The 17,620-nt window shown below is 42.1% G+C and overlaps 1 protein-coding gene across 20 annotated transcripts in view; it reads right to left on the reverse strand.

Moving 5' to 3' along the window:
* ALMS1 (ALMS1 centrosome and basal body associated protein) overlaps positions 1-17,620 on the reverse strand; it is a 175,718-nt gene that overhangs the window by 73,938 nt on the left and 84,160 nt on the right. For 16 of the 20 annotated variants that reach the window (XM_070068938.1, XM_070068936.1, XM_070068924.1 and 13 more), the window contains 2 exons: positions 14,907-16,672; positions 1,159-1,296 (listed from right to left, as the gene is read on the reverse strand). In XM_070068938.1, coding sequence (XP_069925039.1) covers positions 1,159-1,296; positions 14,907-16,672 — 1,904 coding nt within the window. The remainder of the gene's footprint in view (positions 1-1,158; positions 1,297-14,906; positions 16,673-17,620) is intronic. The other 4 variants (XM_070068937.1, XM_070068934.1, XM_051842738.2 and 1 more) reach the window with 1 other exon arrangement.

Genomic DNA, 17,620 nt, shown 5'->3' on the forward strand with positions numbered 1-17,620 from the left:
TTGGAGTAAGTTATGCAAGCCCAAGATCAAGGTGGTGGATATTTGGTTGCCTGCCTTCTGGTTCAGATGAGGCCTTCCTGAAATGTCATCATATGGCAGAAGTGAGAATTCTTTGAAGGGTACTAATTCCATTTATGAGGGTTCTGTTCTCATGACCTAATCACCTCCTAAATTATTCCCCTTTCAAATACCATCACACTAAGGATTAAAGTCAACATGTGGATTTTAGGAGGACACAGACATTCAGACCACTGCAAAAACTAACTAAATGGAATATAATATACTGGTTTCTGTCCTAGGACAAGAAAAGGATGTTAATGGAAAAACTGGCAAAACCCAAACACTGAAAATTAGTTAATAGTACTATTTAAATGTTGGTTTGTTAATTTCAACAAGTATACTATGGTAATGTAAGATGTTAACAACAGAAGAAGCTTGGATAGGGTTATAAGGAAATCTATCATGTTTTGATCTTTTCTATAAATCTAAAATTATTCCAAAATTTTAAATTATTCAAATTTTGGGGATAAAATTTTAAAAAGAAAACAGGTGTTTGCAGTTGCCACCATACTACCATCACTAACCCCAAACTTCCTCCACCTTACCAATTTGCAGCCAAAGGAGAAAGGCAATGAGTAAGAAGTCTATATCACGGCTTTTACAAAGCAAATGGTCTGCCAATCTACTGGTGGAAAAGGACACAGGAAGCCACTAATTTAAAAAGTTGTTCATAAGTGTGCACCCTCCACCACAGAGGTACAAAAACCTACCTTATCATTATAGACCAGGTACTGTAGCACTCCGATTTTAGTTCCCTGACTCTCTGATTAGCAAACTCCCCTTCCAGAAATTGGTAGTAGACATTACTCAGAAATTCAAAACAGACCTGTGTTTCTAGAGTGCACCTATTGGGGCTTAGCAGGAGGCAAATGAAGCTATCTGGCTGGTCTTTTTAAAGAAATCCACCTGTGTGCTATCCAAGCTAAATGTGTAACAATTCCACCAAAAAACATCCAGTTAGCACATCACATACATGAAGAATGTGCTTAGCAATCTGCTAGGATGGGAAACAATTCATTTTCAAAATAACAATGGGGCAGGCAGGTATCCTAGCAGTTAGGATGTCTCTTAGGATACCCATGTCCCACACTGGAATACCTGGGTTTGATGCTCAGCTCTCGCTGCTGACTACAGCTCCTGTTAATGCAGTGATGACTCAAGTAAGTGTGTTTCTGCCACAAATGGGAGATTTGGATTAAGTCTCCACTGCCAGCCTTGACTCTGGCCCAGCCCACGCTACTGTGGGCATTTTGAGAATAAGTCAGTAGAAGGAAACATGCTTTTTCTCTTTCTCTTCCCCCACCCTCCCACCGCCTCTCTCATTCTGCCTCTCAAATAAGTAAAATTTTTAAAAATTAATTTTCTAGGCCGGCGCCGCGGCTCACTAGGCTAATCCTCCGCCTTGCGGCGCCGGCACACCGGGTTCTAGTCCCAGTTGGGGCGCCGGATTCTGTCCCGGTTGCCCCTCTTCCAGGCCAGCTCTCTGCTGTGGCCAGGGAGTGCAGTGGAGGATGGCCCAAGTCCTTTGGCCCTGCACCAATGGGAGACCAGGAGAAGCACCTGGCTCCTGCCATCGGATCAGCGCAGTGCGCCGGCCGCAGCGCGCCAGCTGTGGCGGCCATTGGAGGGTGAACCAACGGTAAAAGGAAGACCTTTCTCTCTGTCTCTCTCTCTCACTGTCCACTCTGCCTGTCAAAAAAATAAAAATAAAAAAATTTTAAAAATTAATTTTCTTTTTCACATTACTGGTAGTGTTTAATGTTAGACATTTCCCCCCATGGGTTCAAAAGGCACCTAACTATATGACTACAAGTGGAAGAAAAGGACTGAGAAATCAGGCATTGACAATGTTTTTCTATTTTCATTTGTGTATAAATTTTTGACATAAAGGAAGGGATATAAAGCATTAATGAAAGTGAAAATAATCAGCAAACAATTGTCAGCAGTTCTACTTTGTAGCAATTTTAAACAAACATCTGAAATTGTTATGGGCAATGCTAGTATTTGGATGTTTTTTTAAAAAAAAAACAATTTCTGGCTGGCGCCGCGGCTCACTAGGCTAATCCTCCGCCTAGCGGCACCGGCACACCGGGTTCTAGTCCCGGTTGGGGCACCGGATTCTGTCCCGGTTGCCCCTCTTCCAGGCCAGCTCTCTGCTGTGGCCAGGGAGTGCAGTGGAGGATGGCCCAAGTCCTTGGGCCCTGCACCCCATGGGAGACCAGGAAAAGCACCTGGCTCCTGGCTCCTGTCATCGGATCAGCGCGGTGCGCCGGCCGCAGCGCGCCGGCCGTGGCGGCCATTGGAGGGTGAACCAACGGCAAAAGGAAGACCTTTCTCTCTGTCTCTCTCTCTCACTGTCCACTCTGCCTGTCAAAAAAAAAAAAAATTTCTTATTGTGGAAAGTATATGTAGCATTTTTACTATAGAGATTTCATTTATTCATTATATTTTTCTTTTTTAAAAAAATTTTATTTATTTGAAAGAACAACAGAGAGGGAGAGAGAAGAGAGAGGTCTTTCTATCTATTGGTTCATCCCCTAAAGGGCTGCAACAGCCAGGGGTAGGCCAGGCTGAAGTCAGGAGCCAGAAACTCCCTCCTGGTCTCACACATGGGTGGCAGGGACTTAAGTACTTAAGCTTTCTTCCACGGACATCCCAGGCACATTAGCAAAAAGTCAAATCAGAAGCAAAGCAGATGGGACTCGAACTTGCTCTCCAATATGGGATGTCAGTGTTCTAAGTGGTGGCTGAACCTGCTGTGCTACATCACTGGCTCCTTCACTGTTCTTTTTGTTATAAAATTGTCCTACATGTAAGTACATGTCTTCAGTGCTGTTCATTTAAATGTGTTATTAAAATATAATAAGCTTCCAAAAAAAGAATATTGGGGGTCAGCGCAGTGGTGCGGCGGGTTAACACCCTGGCCTGAAGTGCCGGGATTCCATATGGGTGCCAGTTCGAGACCCAGCTGCTCCACTTCCGATCCAGCTCTCTGCTGTGGCCTGGGAAAGCAGTAGAAGATGGCCCAAGTCCTTGAGTCCCTGCACCCATGTTGGAGATCTGAAAGAAGCTCCTGGCTTTGGATGGGTGCAGCTCCGGCTGTTGTGGCCAATTGGGGAGTGAACCAGCAGATGGAAGATACCTCTCTCTGCCTCTCCTCTGTGTAACCCTTTCAAATAAGTAAATAAATCTTCATATAAAAATATTGTATTGCATTAGAGTAATATCAAAAATAAAACAAGAATTTTTGACTCTCTATCCTGTGCCTACCGTTCATTAATTGAAAAGGACAATTATGACAGAAGAAAAAACTAGACCAATATCTCTTATGAACATAAATAAAAAAATCTTCAACAAAATGTTTAAAAATCAAATAGAGTACATGTGTGCACACTGTGTGCATGTTTACTCTCTATCATTGTAGTGTATGAATTCCTACCAAAGTTCACACCAGGAATGCAAGGTGAGTTAGCATTAAAAAATCAATCAATGTGATTTATCACATCAAAAGAATAAAGATAAAGTGCATATAATCTTATCAATACAAACAGAAAAAGCATCTGATAAAATTCAGTTATTATGCACGGTGAAAACTCCCACAACAGTCAGTTTTTTTGGCTCAGTGGTTAAGTTGCCAGTTGGGACACTTGTATATCATATCAGAGTGCCTGGATAGAGTCCCAGCTCTGCTTCTGACTTTAGCTACCTGCCAGTGTGCCCCCTGAGAAGCAGTGCTAACAGCACAAGTAACTGGGGTCTTGCCAGGTCATACCCATGTAGGACACCTGGACTGAGAGTGCTTGCCTCATGCTTTAGTCTCTGGCAAAGGGCCATGACAGGCATTTGGGGAACAGAATCAGTGAATGGAACTTCTCCCTTTGTCCCTCTGCCCCTGTCTCTCAAACAAACTCACACCAAAAGGAATCTATCAAAACAAAACAAAACAAAACAAAACAAAACTCAGAGAAACTACCACATTTCATAATGAAATGTTGAAAACGTCCTTAGGAGATTAGGAATAAAATAAGGATGCCAACTGTTACCACTTCTATTAACATTTTCTTAAAGGTTTTAAATGGCATTAGCAGGGGCCTGTGCTGTGGCATAGTGGATAAAGCCGCCACCTGCAGTGCCAGCATACTATATGGGCTCCGGTTTGAGGCTCAGCAGCTCCTCTTCCAATCCAGCTCTCTGCTACGGCCTGGGAAAGCAGTAGAAGATGCCTCAAGTCCTTGGACTCTGCACCCAAATGGGAGACCTGGAAGAAGCTCATGGCTCCCGGCTTCAGATCGGCACAGCTCCGGCCGTTGCGGCCATTTGGGAAGTAAACCAGCAGATGGAAGACCTTTTTCTCTGTCTCTCCCTCTCACTGTCTGTAACTCTACATCTCAAATAAAATAAAATCTTTAAAAATAAATAAACAAAAAAGTGGCATTAGCAGTAAGGCAAGAAAAAAGAAATAAGAGGTATATGAATTTGAAAAAGTTATTTTTCATATTTAATAATTGTGCTCACAGAAAATTTAAAAGAATCTACACAAATTGCTTAGGATATAGTAAAAATTTTTTTGACAGGCAGAGTTAGACAGTGAGAGAGAGACAGAGAGAAAGGTCTTCCTTCCGTTGGTTTACCCCCCAAAATGGCCACTACGGCCGGCGTGCTGCGCCGATCTGAAGCCAGGAGCCAGGTGCTTCTTCCTGGTCTCCCATGGGGTGCAGGGCCAAAGGACTTGGGCCATCCTCCACTGCCTTCCTGGGCCACAGCAGAGAGCTGGACTGGAAGAGGAGCAACCGGGACAGAACCCGGCGCCCCAGCCAGGACTAAAACCTGGGGTGCCGGCACCGCAGGTGGAGGATTAGCCAAGTGAGCCACGGCACCGGCCAGGATATAGTAAATTTTTTTAAAAAAAGTTTTATTTATTCTAAAGGCAAGATGACAGAAAAAGAGGGGGAGAGATAGAGATCTCCCATTCGTTGGTTCACTTTGCCAATGGGCACAATAGGCAGGGTCAGGCCAGGCCAAAGCCAGGAGACAGGAACCCCATCCAGGTATCCCATATGTGTAGCAGGGGCCCAAACACTTGGGCCATCTACTGTTGCTTTCCCTGCTACATTAGCAGGGAGCCAGACAGGAAGCAGAGCAGATGGGATTTGAATCAGCAGCATTCCCATACGGATGCCAGTGTTGCAAGAGGTGGCTCAACCCACTGCACCACACCATCAGCCCCAGGAAAGAGTAAATTGTTAGAAAAGTTCCCAGATAAAAGATCAAGTTTTTAAAAACTCCTTAGATTTTTCTACATTAGAAAATTTATAAGACTAAAATCTCAAAAATATCACATATGGGTTGGCATGATAGAGTAGAATCTAGCAGAATGCCCAGCTGACTTCCCACAGAATGTTTCCTGAGTGTTGGAGTGAAATGGAAAGTTGGGATAGGTACTGAGCCAAAACAAAAAAATCAGACTAAAATTTCACATAGTCATAATACTTTAAGAGATGGGGGTGGGGGAGCCCTATGGTAAGCATATATCAAGTCTTTCCCTTAAGACATTTCCAGATTTTGAACCTGTATAAGGCAAGAGGTTTATGCAGCAACTAATACCTGAGGGACAAAACTTTCAGAATTAAAACCCCCCATGCCCTCAGTCAAATGTCAGAAGGGCCATCTCCAAGAAAAAGGCTAAGACAGAAAAACAGTAAAATCACTTGCAATTTTAGAGTGCTCATGACATGAACTTCCACTTAAGAACTGTAAATACACTTAAGAACTGAAAATACATGGCTGATCTCCTCTCATAACATATGCGATATTCTAAAGCAGTAAGGGCAGAGTCTAAAGAGCTGAACACAAACATTTGCAAGGCTGGATATACTATCTCACAATATTTAATTACTGAAGAATCAAAAAACTGCCAGGCTTAAAGAAAAATTCAGAGAGGCCATAAATTACAACAGTGATTAAAATTTGAAATCATTCACCTAAGCTACAACCAAGCCCTGACACAAACTCCTGAAGTGACTGATTTAATTAGCTACTTAACCTGACAATAGAGAAAAGGATGTACGCTCTCTGGTGTAAAGTAATATCCTCAGACTGTATAATCCTTTTGTTGACAATGTCTAGCACTTAATCAAAAACTATAAAACTTATGGGCCGGTGCCGTGGCTCAACAGGCTAATCCTCTGCCTGCAGCGCTGGCACACAAGGTTCTAGTCCCAGCTGGGGCGCCGGATTCTGTCCCGGTTGCTCCTCTTCCTGTCCAGCTCCCTGCTGTGGCCTGGGAGTGCAGTGGAGGATGGCCCAAGTCCTTGGGCCCTGCACCCAATGGGAGACCAGGAGAAGAACCTGGCTCCTGGCTTTGGATCAGCACAGTGCGCCGGCCACAGCGGCCACTGGGGGATGAACCAACAGAAAAGGAAGACCTTTCTCTGTGTCTCTCTCACTGTCCACTCTGCCTGTCAAAAACAAATAAATAAATAAATAAATAAATAAAAGAGATTCATTCATAGGGTACATTCATATAAACAAATGTAATTTTATTTCTAGGAGAGGAAATTTTGAAGAAATAATTTAAGGACTTACAATATAAGAAGTTTCCAGAACAAATGACATACCTTAATCTACTGATACATTAATACACTGAGTTAAGAATCTCAGTGATGGGGCCAGCACTGTGGCTCAGTCGGTTAAAGCCATGGCCTGCAGCACTGGCATCACATATGGGCACAGGTTCAAGACCTGGCTGCTCCACTTCTGATCCAGTTTCCTGCTACTGCATCTAGAAAAGCAGCAGAGGATGGCCCAACTCTTTGGGCCCCTACACCCATGTGGGAGACCAGGAAGAAGCTCCTGGCTTTGGATTGGCCCAGCTCCAGCCATTGCGGCTATTTAGGGAGTGAACCAGTGGATCGAAGATCCCTCTCTCTCTAACTCTGCCTTTAAAATCAATAAGTAAAACTTAAACAAACAAAAAAACAGAAAGTAGTAAAAGGACAGAGGGGTGGATGTGCAGCACAGTGGTTTAAACTGCCCACATCCAGTATCAAGAGTGTCTGGTTCAAGTCCTGGTTATTCAGCTTTCAATCCAACTCCCTGCTAATGGGCACTCTGGGAGACGGCAGGTGACTGCTCAAGTACCTGGGTCCCTGCCACTCACATGGAAGATCCATACTGAGTTCTAGGCTCCTGGCTGTTGTGGGCATTTGGGGAGTGGACCAGTATGTGGAAGAGCTCTCTCCATCTATTTTTTTTTTTTTGGTCTCTCTCTGCTTTTCAAATAAAAAGTAAATAATGCTTTAAAAAGAAGGTAAAAGGGTTGAAAAAGATATACCAAACATTAAGCTTCCTATTTTCCTTCCTCTTTTTATTCTCCCTTTCCTGAACAATTCAATATTAACCATTAGGTAGGAATATCAAGGTGACTACCTGTAGGGGATGGGTTGACAAGGGCCCAGAACAAGGGATCAGAACCTCACAGGGTGAGGAGGGTGCCCACGTAAAGAGCACCCTAGCACAGAGTATCAAAATGCAAGCAGGGCAAAGAGAAGATCTCTGTGCAGTTGTGGCCTACTGAACAATATCAAAGCCAAATATCAGAGGATGAGGAGGGTTTCCATTAAAAGACCAGCCCAGCTTGCCATGTGGAGTCAAAAACACAAACAGAATGAGAACAGTGTCTGCACAAGAGTTACCTGACAGAGTGGCAGAACTAGAGCAACGGGAGAAAAATATCTAGAGAGACAGACAGCCAGGGTTGGGAAGTCAGATCTTCTGTGGGATGACAAGGCTGTCATAAGAGGGAAGAGGGGCTGGCACTATGGTGTAGCAGGTAAAGCCGCCGCCTGCAGTGCCAGCATCCCATATGGGCACCGGTTCTAGACCTGGCTGCTCCACTTCCGATCCAGCTCTCTGCTATGGCCTGGGAAAGCAGTGAAGATGGCCTAAGTGCTTGGGTCCCTGCACTTGCGTGGGAGACCCAGAAGAAGCCCCTGCTCCTGGTTTTGGATCAGCGCAGCTCCAGCCATCACAGCCATCTGGGGAGTGACCAGTGGATGGAAGACCCCTCTCTCTGTCTCTCTCTCTCTCTTTCTCTCTCTGCCTCTGCCTTTCAAATAAAATAAATTGTTAAAAAAAAAAAAACCATAAAGAGGTAATTTAGACCAGTGGGGTAAGTTACTGATCACACAAGGTGAGAGGCGCATCTTCCATTCAGGGTAAAGGGAAGCATTCTGATCTGGGATATTACAACTACAGTCAGGAGCATGTCCCTAAGGGGTAGCCTGAACAGAATGAGGGCATTTGAGCAGAGTGGAGGCCTGATGTGAAGTGTCAAATACTTCTAAGCAGAATGAGGAAGACAGCCACATGAAGGGCAGTCCAGCATGGGGATTCAGAGCCTAGGTACAATGGGGAAGGTATCCACATGGGGATGTTGAGTATTTTGATGGGGGGATGGTATCCATGTTGTAGAGTGCTCTAGCATGGAGTCTTATCAAAGCTCACGCAGAGTGAGAAGGGTATCCACACAAGGGAGTACCCTGGTGAAGAATGTAAATCCAAATAGTGAGTGAGGATCATCCTAGCTGGGAAGAGATTTGCAGCAGACAAGAGATTAGTTATACAATGGGAAATTGATCAAATAAGTAAATACAGTATATTGGGTACAGAATTTACAATATAACTTACAAATACAAAAAGAAAAATGTAAACAATCTAAATCAGAATTGCACATATCAATATGAGCTTTTGGTGATATATACACATATATAAAATTTCCAGAGTAAAATAATACTTACCAAAAAACAAAAAAAAAAGAAAAATACTGATACAACAACTTGAATGGCTCACAAGGTCATTATGCTGAGTAAAAAATCAATCAGAAATGTTACATGTTATTCAGATGACTGATTTCCAGAGGCTAATGGTAAAGAGGGTTGAAGGTGAGTATGGCTATAAAGAGGAAAGCACAAGAGAATTTCTTCACGGAGACACAACACTTTTGTATCTAGAATATGATGATGATTACATGAAATTATATAAGGGTACTTCAAAAAGTCTCTGGAAAATGTAATTAAAAGGTTTTTATAAATGCAAAAAGTTTTGAAATCCATGTATACCTTTATCATAATGTGCATTTTATATGAACTTTTGAAGCCCTCTCATATGCATGCCTCAAAAGTTTGTTAAAGAAGTTTATCTGGGGCCAGTGTTGTGGTATAGCGGGTTAAGCTGCCACCTATGACACCAGCATCCTATATGGGTGCAGTTCAAGTCCCAGCTGCTCTACTTCAGATCCAGTTCTCTGCTAATGGCCTAGGAAGAGCAGCAGAGATGGCCCCAAGTGTTTGAGTCTCTGCAATCCACGTGGGAGACCTGGCTCCTGGCTTCAGCTTGGCCCAGCACCAGTCACTGTGGCCATCTGGGGAGTGAACCAGCAGATGGACAATCTCTCTCTCTGTGTGTATGTGTGTGTGTGTGTGTGTGTGTGTGTGTGTGTGTAACTCTGACTTTCAAATAAATAAACCTTTTTTTGTAAAAAAAAAAAAAAGGTATTTAATCTGCAATAAAAACTCCAGGCCAAGATGTTGTCACTGATGAATTATGTAAGAAATAACATCTAAGCAAGAAATAACACCACTCTTGTGTAACTCTCCTGGATGTTCTACTTCCAATTCAGCTTCCTGATAACGTGCCTGGGAAGGTAGAAGATGGCTGGACTGCTTTGGGTTCCTGCCACTCATGTGGGATTCCAGGATGAAGTTCCTGGCTCCTGGCTTTGGCCTGACCCAGATCCAACTGTTGAGGCCAGTTAGGGAGTGAACCAGTAGTCAGAAGAACTCTCCCTCTGCCTTTCCAATAATTAAAAAAAATTTTAAGATTTATTTATTTATTTGAAAGTCAGAGTTAGAGAGAGATATGGAGAAACAGAGAGAGAGAATGAGAGAGGGAGAGGGAGACAGATCTTCCATCAGCTGGTTCACACACTAAATGTCCACAGCAGCTAGGGCTGGGCCAGGCTGAAGCCAGGAGCCATTAAAACATTTTTAAAAATAAAGCACCTGGACCATTTTCCATTGCTTTCTCAGGTGCATTTAGCAGGGAGCTGTATAAGAGGAGGAGCAGCCAGGACTTGAACTGGCACACTTTAACCAAATGACCATGGTTAACATCACTAGTAATTCATATAAAACATAATGTGCTCCCTGACGTGACGTCTTGAAAAGGCATAACCTTAATCTAATCTTGAAATAGTATCAAGGCAAAGTAAAAGTGAAGGATTTTCTCCAAAATAACTGATCAGCATTACCTAAAGTGTATTGGTTATAAAAGACAAGGAGAAACAGAGAAACTGTCACAGATCAGAAGAGACAAAAGAGATAATGGAAACTAAAATCAAAGGATGGATCTGAAACAGAAATGGTTCATTTGTAGAAAAAAAAAAAAAACACCTGGTGAAATTACAAATCAGTCTATATTTCAGTTACAGTTTGTTTTTTAAATCTGAAAGTAAGAGTGACAGAGAAGGGGACAGAGGGAGAGGGAAAGACAGATATCTTCCATCCACTGCTTCACTCCCCAAATGCCTGCAATAACCAGGGTTGGGTCAGGACAAAAGCCAGGAGTCAGGAAATCCATCTGGGTCTACCACATACATGGGTAGCAGGAACCCAAGTACTTGGGTCATCATCCACTGTTTTCCCAGGTGTATCAGCAGAGAGCTGAGTGAGAAGAGTGGCCAGAATTCCAAGTGGTACTCTGATATGGGATGTCAGCATTACAAGTGGTGGCTTAATCCATTGCACCACACCAACCCCTATTAACAGTTTATATCAAGAACAACTTACTAGTTTTTTTGTTTGTTTGTTTGTTTGTTTGTTTGTTTGACAGGCAGAGTGGACAGTGAGAGAGAGAGACAGAGAGAAAGGTCTTCCTTTGCCATTGGTTCACCCTCCAATGGCCGCCGCGGCCAGCGCGCTGCGGCCGGCGCACCGCGCTGATCCGATGGCAGGAGCCAGGTGCTTTTCCTGGTCTCCCATGGGGTGCAGGGCCCAAGCACCTGGGCCATCCTCCACTGCACTCCCTGGCCACAGCAGAGAGCTGGCCTGGAAGAGGGGCAACCGGGACAGAATCCGGCGCCCCAACCGGGACTAGAACCCGGTGTGCCGGCGCCACTAGGCGGAGGATTAGCCTAGTGAGCCGCGGCACCGGCCAACTTACTAGTTTTTAAAGTATATTATAGTTATGGTATTTACAGTAAGATGTTGACAGAAGGGAATCTTCAGTAAAGGGAATATGGGTCACTCTACACTATTCTCTTTGTGATCTCTACCCTCCCAGTATTCTTCCCTTGTGTAACTTCAATCCTTGAGTATGAGTTGCATATAGAGATTTATTTCTAGTGAAGAGACTGCAGCCAAGATAATGAGATGTCACTTTCAAGGTTAGGTTGCAAAAACAACTGTGGCTTTGTCTTCGGCACCCTCTCTTGCTCACTCTGTGGAAAGCTTAGATGTCATTTTATGAGTTGCCTTATACTAGCAATAGACAATGTCTGGGCACATGAGTGACTCTGGAAGTACATCCTCTAAGCTGAGTCCTGAGATGAGACCACATTTACAGCCAATACCTAGTTTGTAACCTTGTGAGAGAACCTGAACCAGAAACACTCAGCTAAGCTACCCTGAATTTCTGACCTATGAAACTTTGGGAATGTTTATTACTTTAAGGGGCTACATTTCAGAGTGATATGTTACACAGCTACATACAACTTACACAGAACTTCTTTGTACTATTTCTACAACTGTTCTGTAAGTCTATAATTAATCCAAAAAATTTTTTAAAAGTTTAAAAATATTCTATACATCATCCTACCTACATATATGGTTTATGCATACATATAAGTATGCATGGTTTTAAAAAAATTTTATACAAAAATCAACAATCTTTTTGAAATGACCTTTCTGAACTTTTTGAATGTATGTAGGCGTATGTGTATATAGGTTGAATTACTTATGGCCTCTGTAGTCAAACTTAGGTTCAAATGCCAGCTCTAACACAATAGCCATGGGACCTTAGGCAAAACATTTAATTTCTCTGCCAGGTTTTAAAAACTGCAAATTGAAGCCAACATTACGGCACAACAGGTTAAGCCACTGCCTGCAATGCTGGCATCCCATATTGGAGCACTGACTCCTCTGCTTTAGATCCACCTCCCTGGGAAGGCAGTGAATGATGGTCGTACTACCCACCTGGGAGACCCAGATGGAGTTCCTGGCTCGTGTTTTAGTCTGGCCTAGTACTGATCAGTGCAGGCATTTGGGGAGTGAACCAGCAGATGGAAGATCTCTCTCTCTGACTTTCAAATAAACGTTTAAGAAACAATATACAAATTGAGGTAATACTATCCATTCTGATGACTATACTAGGCATAAAATGATATAAGCATTCACTACAATGCCTAGCATTTAGTACCTTCTGAACAAATGGCACTATCATTACTTAATATTTACAATCACCTCTTATTTTCTTCTCATTCACAAATTTATCTGATTTTGAAGGAACTCAGTGCTAATAACTTAGCATTTAAACTTTGAAGAGTTTAAATATTATATAGAAATTTTTCAATCTTTTACTTTCTAAATATTTTTAAGACAGTATTAGCACTGATCTCCATATTGCCCTAATATTTATAACACAGAAACCAGAGACAGACCTTGTTTTTCTCATCCCAATCCAATTCTCAATCACGAAGCTTTATAGCTATAAGGGATCTTTCCCAACTTTCCTTCCACCATTTCCCTCATATTAGCGCCAAATACATTATCATGGCTGGAAGAAGAGTTGGATGTCATTTTCAAGATCCCTGGAGACAGTACTGTGTAGGGAAGCAAAAAGTTCTTGCTGGGGCCGGCGCCGTAGTGTAGCAAGTAAAGCCACTGCCTGCAGTGCTGGCATCCCGCATGATCACCGGTTTGAGTCCTGGCTGTTCTACTTCCTATCTAGCTCTCTGCTATGGCCTGGGAAAGCAGTGGAAGATGGCCCAAGTCCTTGGGCCCCTGCATCTGTGTGGAGACCCAGAGGAAGCTCCTGGCTCCTGGCTTTAGATAGGCACAGCTCTGGCCATTGTGACCAATTGGGGAGTGAACCAGCGGATACAAGACCTCTCTTTCTTTGCCTCTCCTCTCTCTGCTGTGTAACTCTGACTTTCAAATAAAATAAATAAATCTTGCTTTGGGGGCCTGTGCTGTGACCAAGTAGGCTAAATCTATGCCTGCAGCACTGGCATCCCAAATGGCCCCTGGTTATGTTCTAGCTGCTCCTCTTCCGATTGAGCTCTCTGCATATGGCTTGGGAAAGCAGAAGACAGCCCAAGTGCTTGGGTCCCTGCACCAGTGAGGGAAACCAGAAGAAGCTCCTGGCTCCTTGCTTTGGATCGGCCCAGCTCCAGCTGTTGCGGCCATATGGGGAATGAACCAGCAGGTAAAAGACCTTTCTGTCTCTCCATCTGTCTGTAGGTCTACCTCTCAAATAAATAAATATTTTTTTAAAAAGTTTTTGCTTTGACTAAACAGGCTGTATTTGAATTTCCATTCTGCTTATAATCAATATCATTTGACACAAGTAACAACTGTGTCTCAGTTAACCAGTGAGTAAAATGAAACATCATCAGTTATTTCATAGGGTTGTCATGAGGACTAAGAGAGGCAGTCCCTTGTATCCACGTATGATCGCCATATGTGGATACTGAATAAACAATTTTTTTCCTCCTTCCTTTGCAAGCCCAGTGCTCTCCATTATGGTATGCTGCCTTCTCGACTATAAGGTGAGAACATTTAACATAATTTTGTTTAGCTACATTAAATTCATTAAAGTAAAACTGAATCAGTGACAAAATTCTAAAATTAGGCTACATAATACAAGTCCAATATAAATATTAACAATATAATTTGTTTATCCCTGAGTTGAGTTTACTTTTCTACAATATACTGTATTGTATCAGAGAGCACATTACATTGTTCATTATTATTACTGGTGATATTGACTTTAATCACCTGACTAAACTAGTATCATCTGCCAGGATTATCAACTGAAAAGTCTTTTTTCTTTGTAAATACTAAATATTTGAAGGAAATCATGAAATGGAACCAGAAAGGGAGAGGAGAGAAGTAGAGGGAGGAGGAGGAAAATGGGAGAGGGGAAGACAGAGCCACACATTTGTGTAACCTTCCAAAGGAAATTTTTAGCATATCTCCAATCCAGGAAATAAGGAATTAATTAATTGTATCCTTGGTATCCTTGGATGATCAAAGATTCTTCTCAGCACTTTTTTTTTTTTTTTTTTTTTTTTTTTAAGAAACACTCCATGTGGGACCGGCGTTATAGTGTAGCAGGTTAAGCTGTTCTCTGCAATGCCAGCATCCCGTATGGGAGCCAGTTCATGTCCTGGCTGCTCCATTTCTGATACAGCTCCCTGAAAATGTGCCTGGGAAAGCAGCAGAAGATGGTCCAAATGCTTGAGCACTTGCACCCATGTGGGAGAACTGACAAAGGTTCCAGCTCTGGCTGTTGCAGCCATCACAAAACAAATAAAAACATTTGATGTCAAGAAGGATTTTCCAAATGCAATTCTTTGCCAAAAGCTGTTGTAAGGTTAAATATATTACCTTCACATGTTCTGTTATTTACATATTTATTTCTTGAAAGATTTCTAGCAGTTTAGTCAGATATATCATCCCCTAAAAGAAATCACAATGCCTTTCTCCCAAGAACTTACATTTGATTAAGTATTTTAAACCTTTTATCACAAATTCCATCAGCTTGCTTGTAATCACAATGAGACTCACCGATCTGCAGATACTGGAGTCCCCTCTGGACTGGAATATGCTTCCAAATCTGAAATGTTCACTTGTATTTGCCTTGAGGTTACTAACTGGCTATTCTGAGAAGGCATGGTTTTCAACTTCTGAGTAATAGTACTACTATCTGGAAGAGGAGACTGTATGACTTGGAAGTCCAATGGAGAAATAGGTCCTAGAAAATCTAAACATTCTTGATTCTGTGCTACAGGTTTACAGGTCAGTAATTTGGAGGTTGGTTCCAATGATCTTGAAGACAGAGTTTGTAGGTCAGAGTCAAACTCACTATTCATCCTTGTTTTACATGCAGGATCCAATGAATGAAATCGCTTATCTAATGCTCCACTTTCCAACGTGGAAGGAGTCTTGGGACAAAGAGTTATACGAACACAAGAAAGTGCTTTTCTATTTGAAGGTGGAGTAGATGCAGATGTTGCTAATGTACAGTGATCTGGAACCAACTGGGAGACCACATTAGTGAACTTGGCTTCAACATTTATATTAGAAATGTATGAAATAGGCTTAAGTTGATTATCCTTTTCCACTACACAATCCTGACCTTGAGAAAGGGGGAAATGGTGTTTTCTCATGTGGTCATCTATACATGGGGCTTTGCTTTGACGTTGTTCAAGAAAAATGGGAGAAGGAAGGTCTGAAGCTATACATTCCTGACCTTGAGGAAAGAGAGAATGGCTTTCTCTCAATGGATGATCTATATATGGGGATTTGCACCGTTCAAAGAGTTCTCGTTGTTCAAGAAAAATGGAAGAAGGAATGTCTGGAGAAGGGGGAGAATGGTGTTTTCTCACATGGTGATCTGCATGTGGGGTTTTGCTTTGTTCAAAGAGCTCTCGTTGTTCAAGAAAAATGTGCGAAGGAAGATCTGGAATTATAGTTACATTCTTCTCAATTCCTACTGTGGAACTTGGTCTGTCCATGCTAATGAGGGTCTGATTATCAGAAAACTGGATTTCCTTGTAATTACTACAACTTGCACTGGTACTGGGCTCAGAAAAACTGACTTTAAAATCTGATCTTTCTATGAGTTTTTCTTCTTGGTGAGAATGCTCAAGATTTACAGGTAATTTTTGGCTTTGCCTACTACCCTCTGCTAAAATAGTCACAGTTTTATTTGGTAAATGACTAGGTTTTTTAAATGATGAAGGGGCAGAAGCTTTCTGTATTAGATCTCTGGGAGGATTTTCCTCTTGAGAATTAAGTACTCCCATAGATGCTCCAGTACACGGGCTACTTTCAGTAACACCAACCTTAAGAATAGAAGAATCTGAAACGCATTTCGAATGTCGGTGAGATGAAAAAGTGATGGAGGTAGTAAACTCTTTCATAGGTTCTGAGGGCAGCATTTGTGATAAAGAATGAAAATTCATTTCTTTAGGTGGCATACAAGTAGGTTCATGGAATGGCATTCGAAGACTCTTGCTAATTTTGAAGTCTTCAGGTATTCGAAGTGGAGAAGGACTTTCCAAACGCAAGGAATTCCAAACTTTGAAATGGGGGTTACTCTGGTCTGGTGACTGAGAAAGGCTGATGTGCCTCGCTGTGCAGGATGATGCACTCCGATGTCCTCTGATCATTTCTGATGGTTCGGCAGATCTGAAAACACAAGGATGACTGTCCAATTGTGGCTGTTCAGCAGTAAGAGTCCGGAAACATCCTTTTTCGTGGCTTTCAATAATAATGTGGCCACATACAGCTTCCGGGCTACATCCTATTCCCCGTGGACTCTGGAAACCCTGGAAAATATAAATGGGTTCTTTACTTGAAGTAGTACAAAAATTAGATACTATACAAATAAGCTTATTATCAGACCATGAAGATCATGCCATCCCCTTTATAATAAAATGGGTCAAAGAGCAAAGCAAGAAAAAGATCATTAACTATAGGGTAAAATGACTCAGAACTGAACACTGTAAAGGTCCAAAATTTTCTACTGAAGTAACCAGTGCAGACTATGTATTCTTACCTTTTCTGCTACCCAAACTTCTACTAGCCACATATCAACCTTACTGGAGCCATTTCCTCTTCTTCTGCAGCTAGTTATGATAATATGACTAGGTTTATTTTAGGTCAATGGAATATGAACAAAACAGTTAAGTGCAACTTCTGCTTCCTGGTCTTAAGACTCAATTATTGACCTCCCTGTTCGCCACCACTTCCACCACCTTTACATCACCACTACTCTTGCTAGCTGAAAACAGTGATGCCTGGTACAACCTTGACAGGCATACTTAAGGACAACTCAGTTGCCCAGCCAGCGTGGGTTCTTAGACAACCTCAAGGAACAGAGCTCATCTACTCTGGAATAATGATGTCAAAGAAAAACAAAATTTTACTTACTTGAGCCATTTTATTTTTAGCTTTTTGTAATAGAAGCTTGACACTCTAGATATTACTAGCTTTTCTAAGAATAGGAAAAACAACTATTAAATTTCCCAGGAGCATAGGATCAGTGCCCAAATATACAATAAATACAAACTTTCTTTGAGGCTTCTGTGTTTTACCTATAAAGTCATTATAATCTGGCATTCTATTTGAAAATATATCTGTATTTGTTTCATGTACAACAAATCTTAAAATTATGAAGCTTCTTTCCATATGATGAAACAGAAATACTTTCTCATATCCTTCCTGCTAAGCAGAACTTACTCTCCTGAACATTACATATGACACAAAGATTAAAA

Source organism: Oryctolagus cuniculus, chromosome 2, assembly GCF_964237555.1.
Source record: "Oryctolagus cuniculus chromosome 2, mOryCun1.1, whole genome shotgun sequence".
NCBI lineage: Eukaryota > Metazoa > Chordata > Mammalia > Lagomorpha > Leporidae > Oryctolagus > Oryctolagus cuniculus.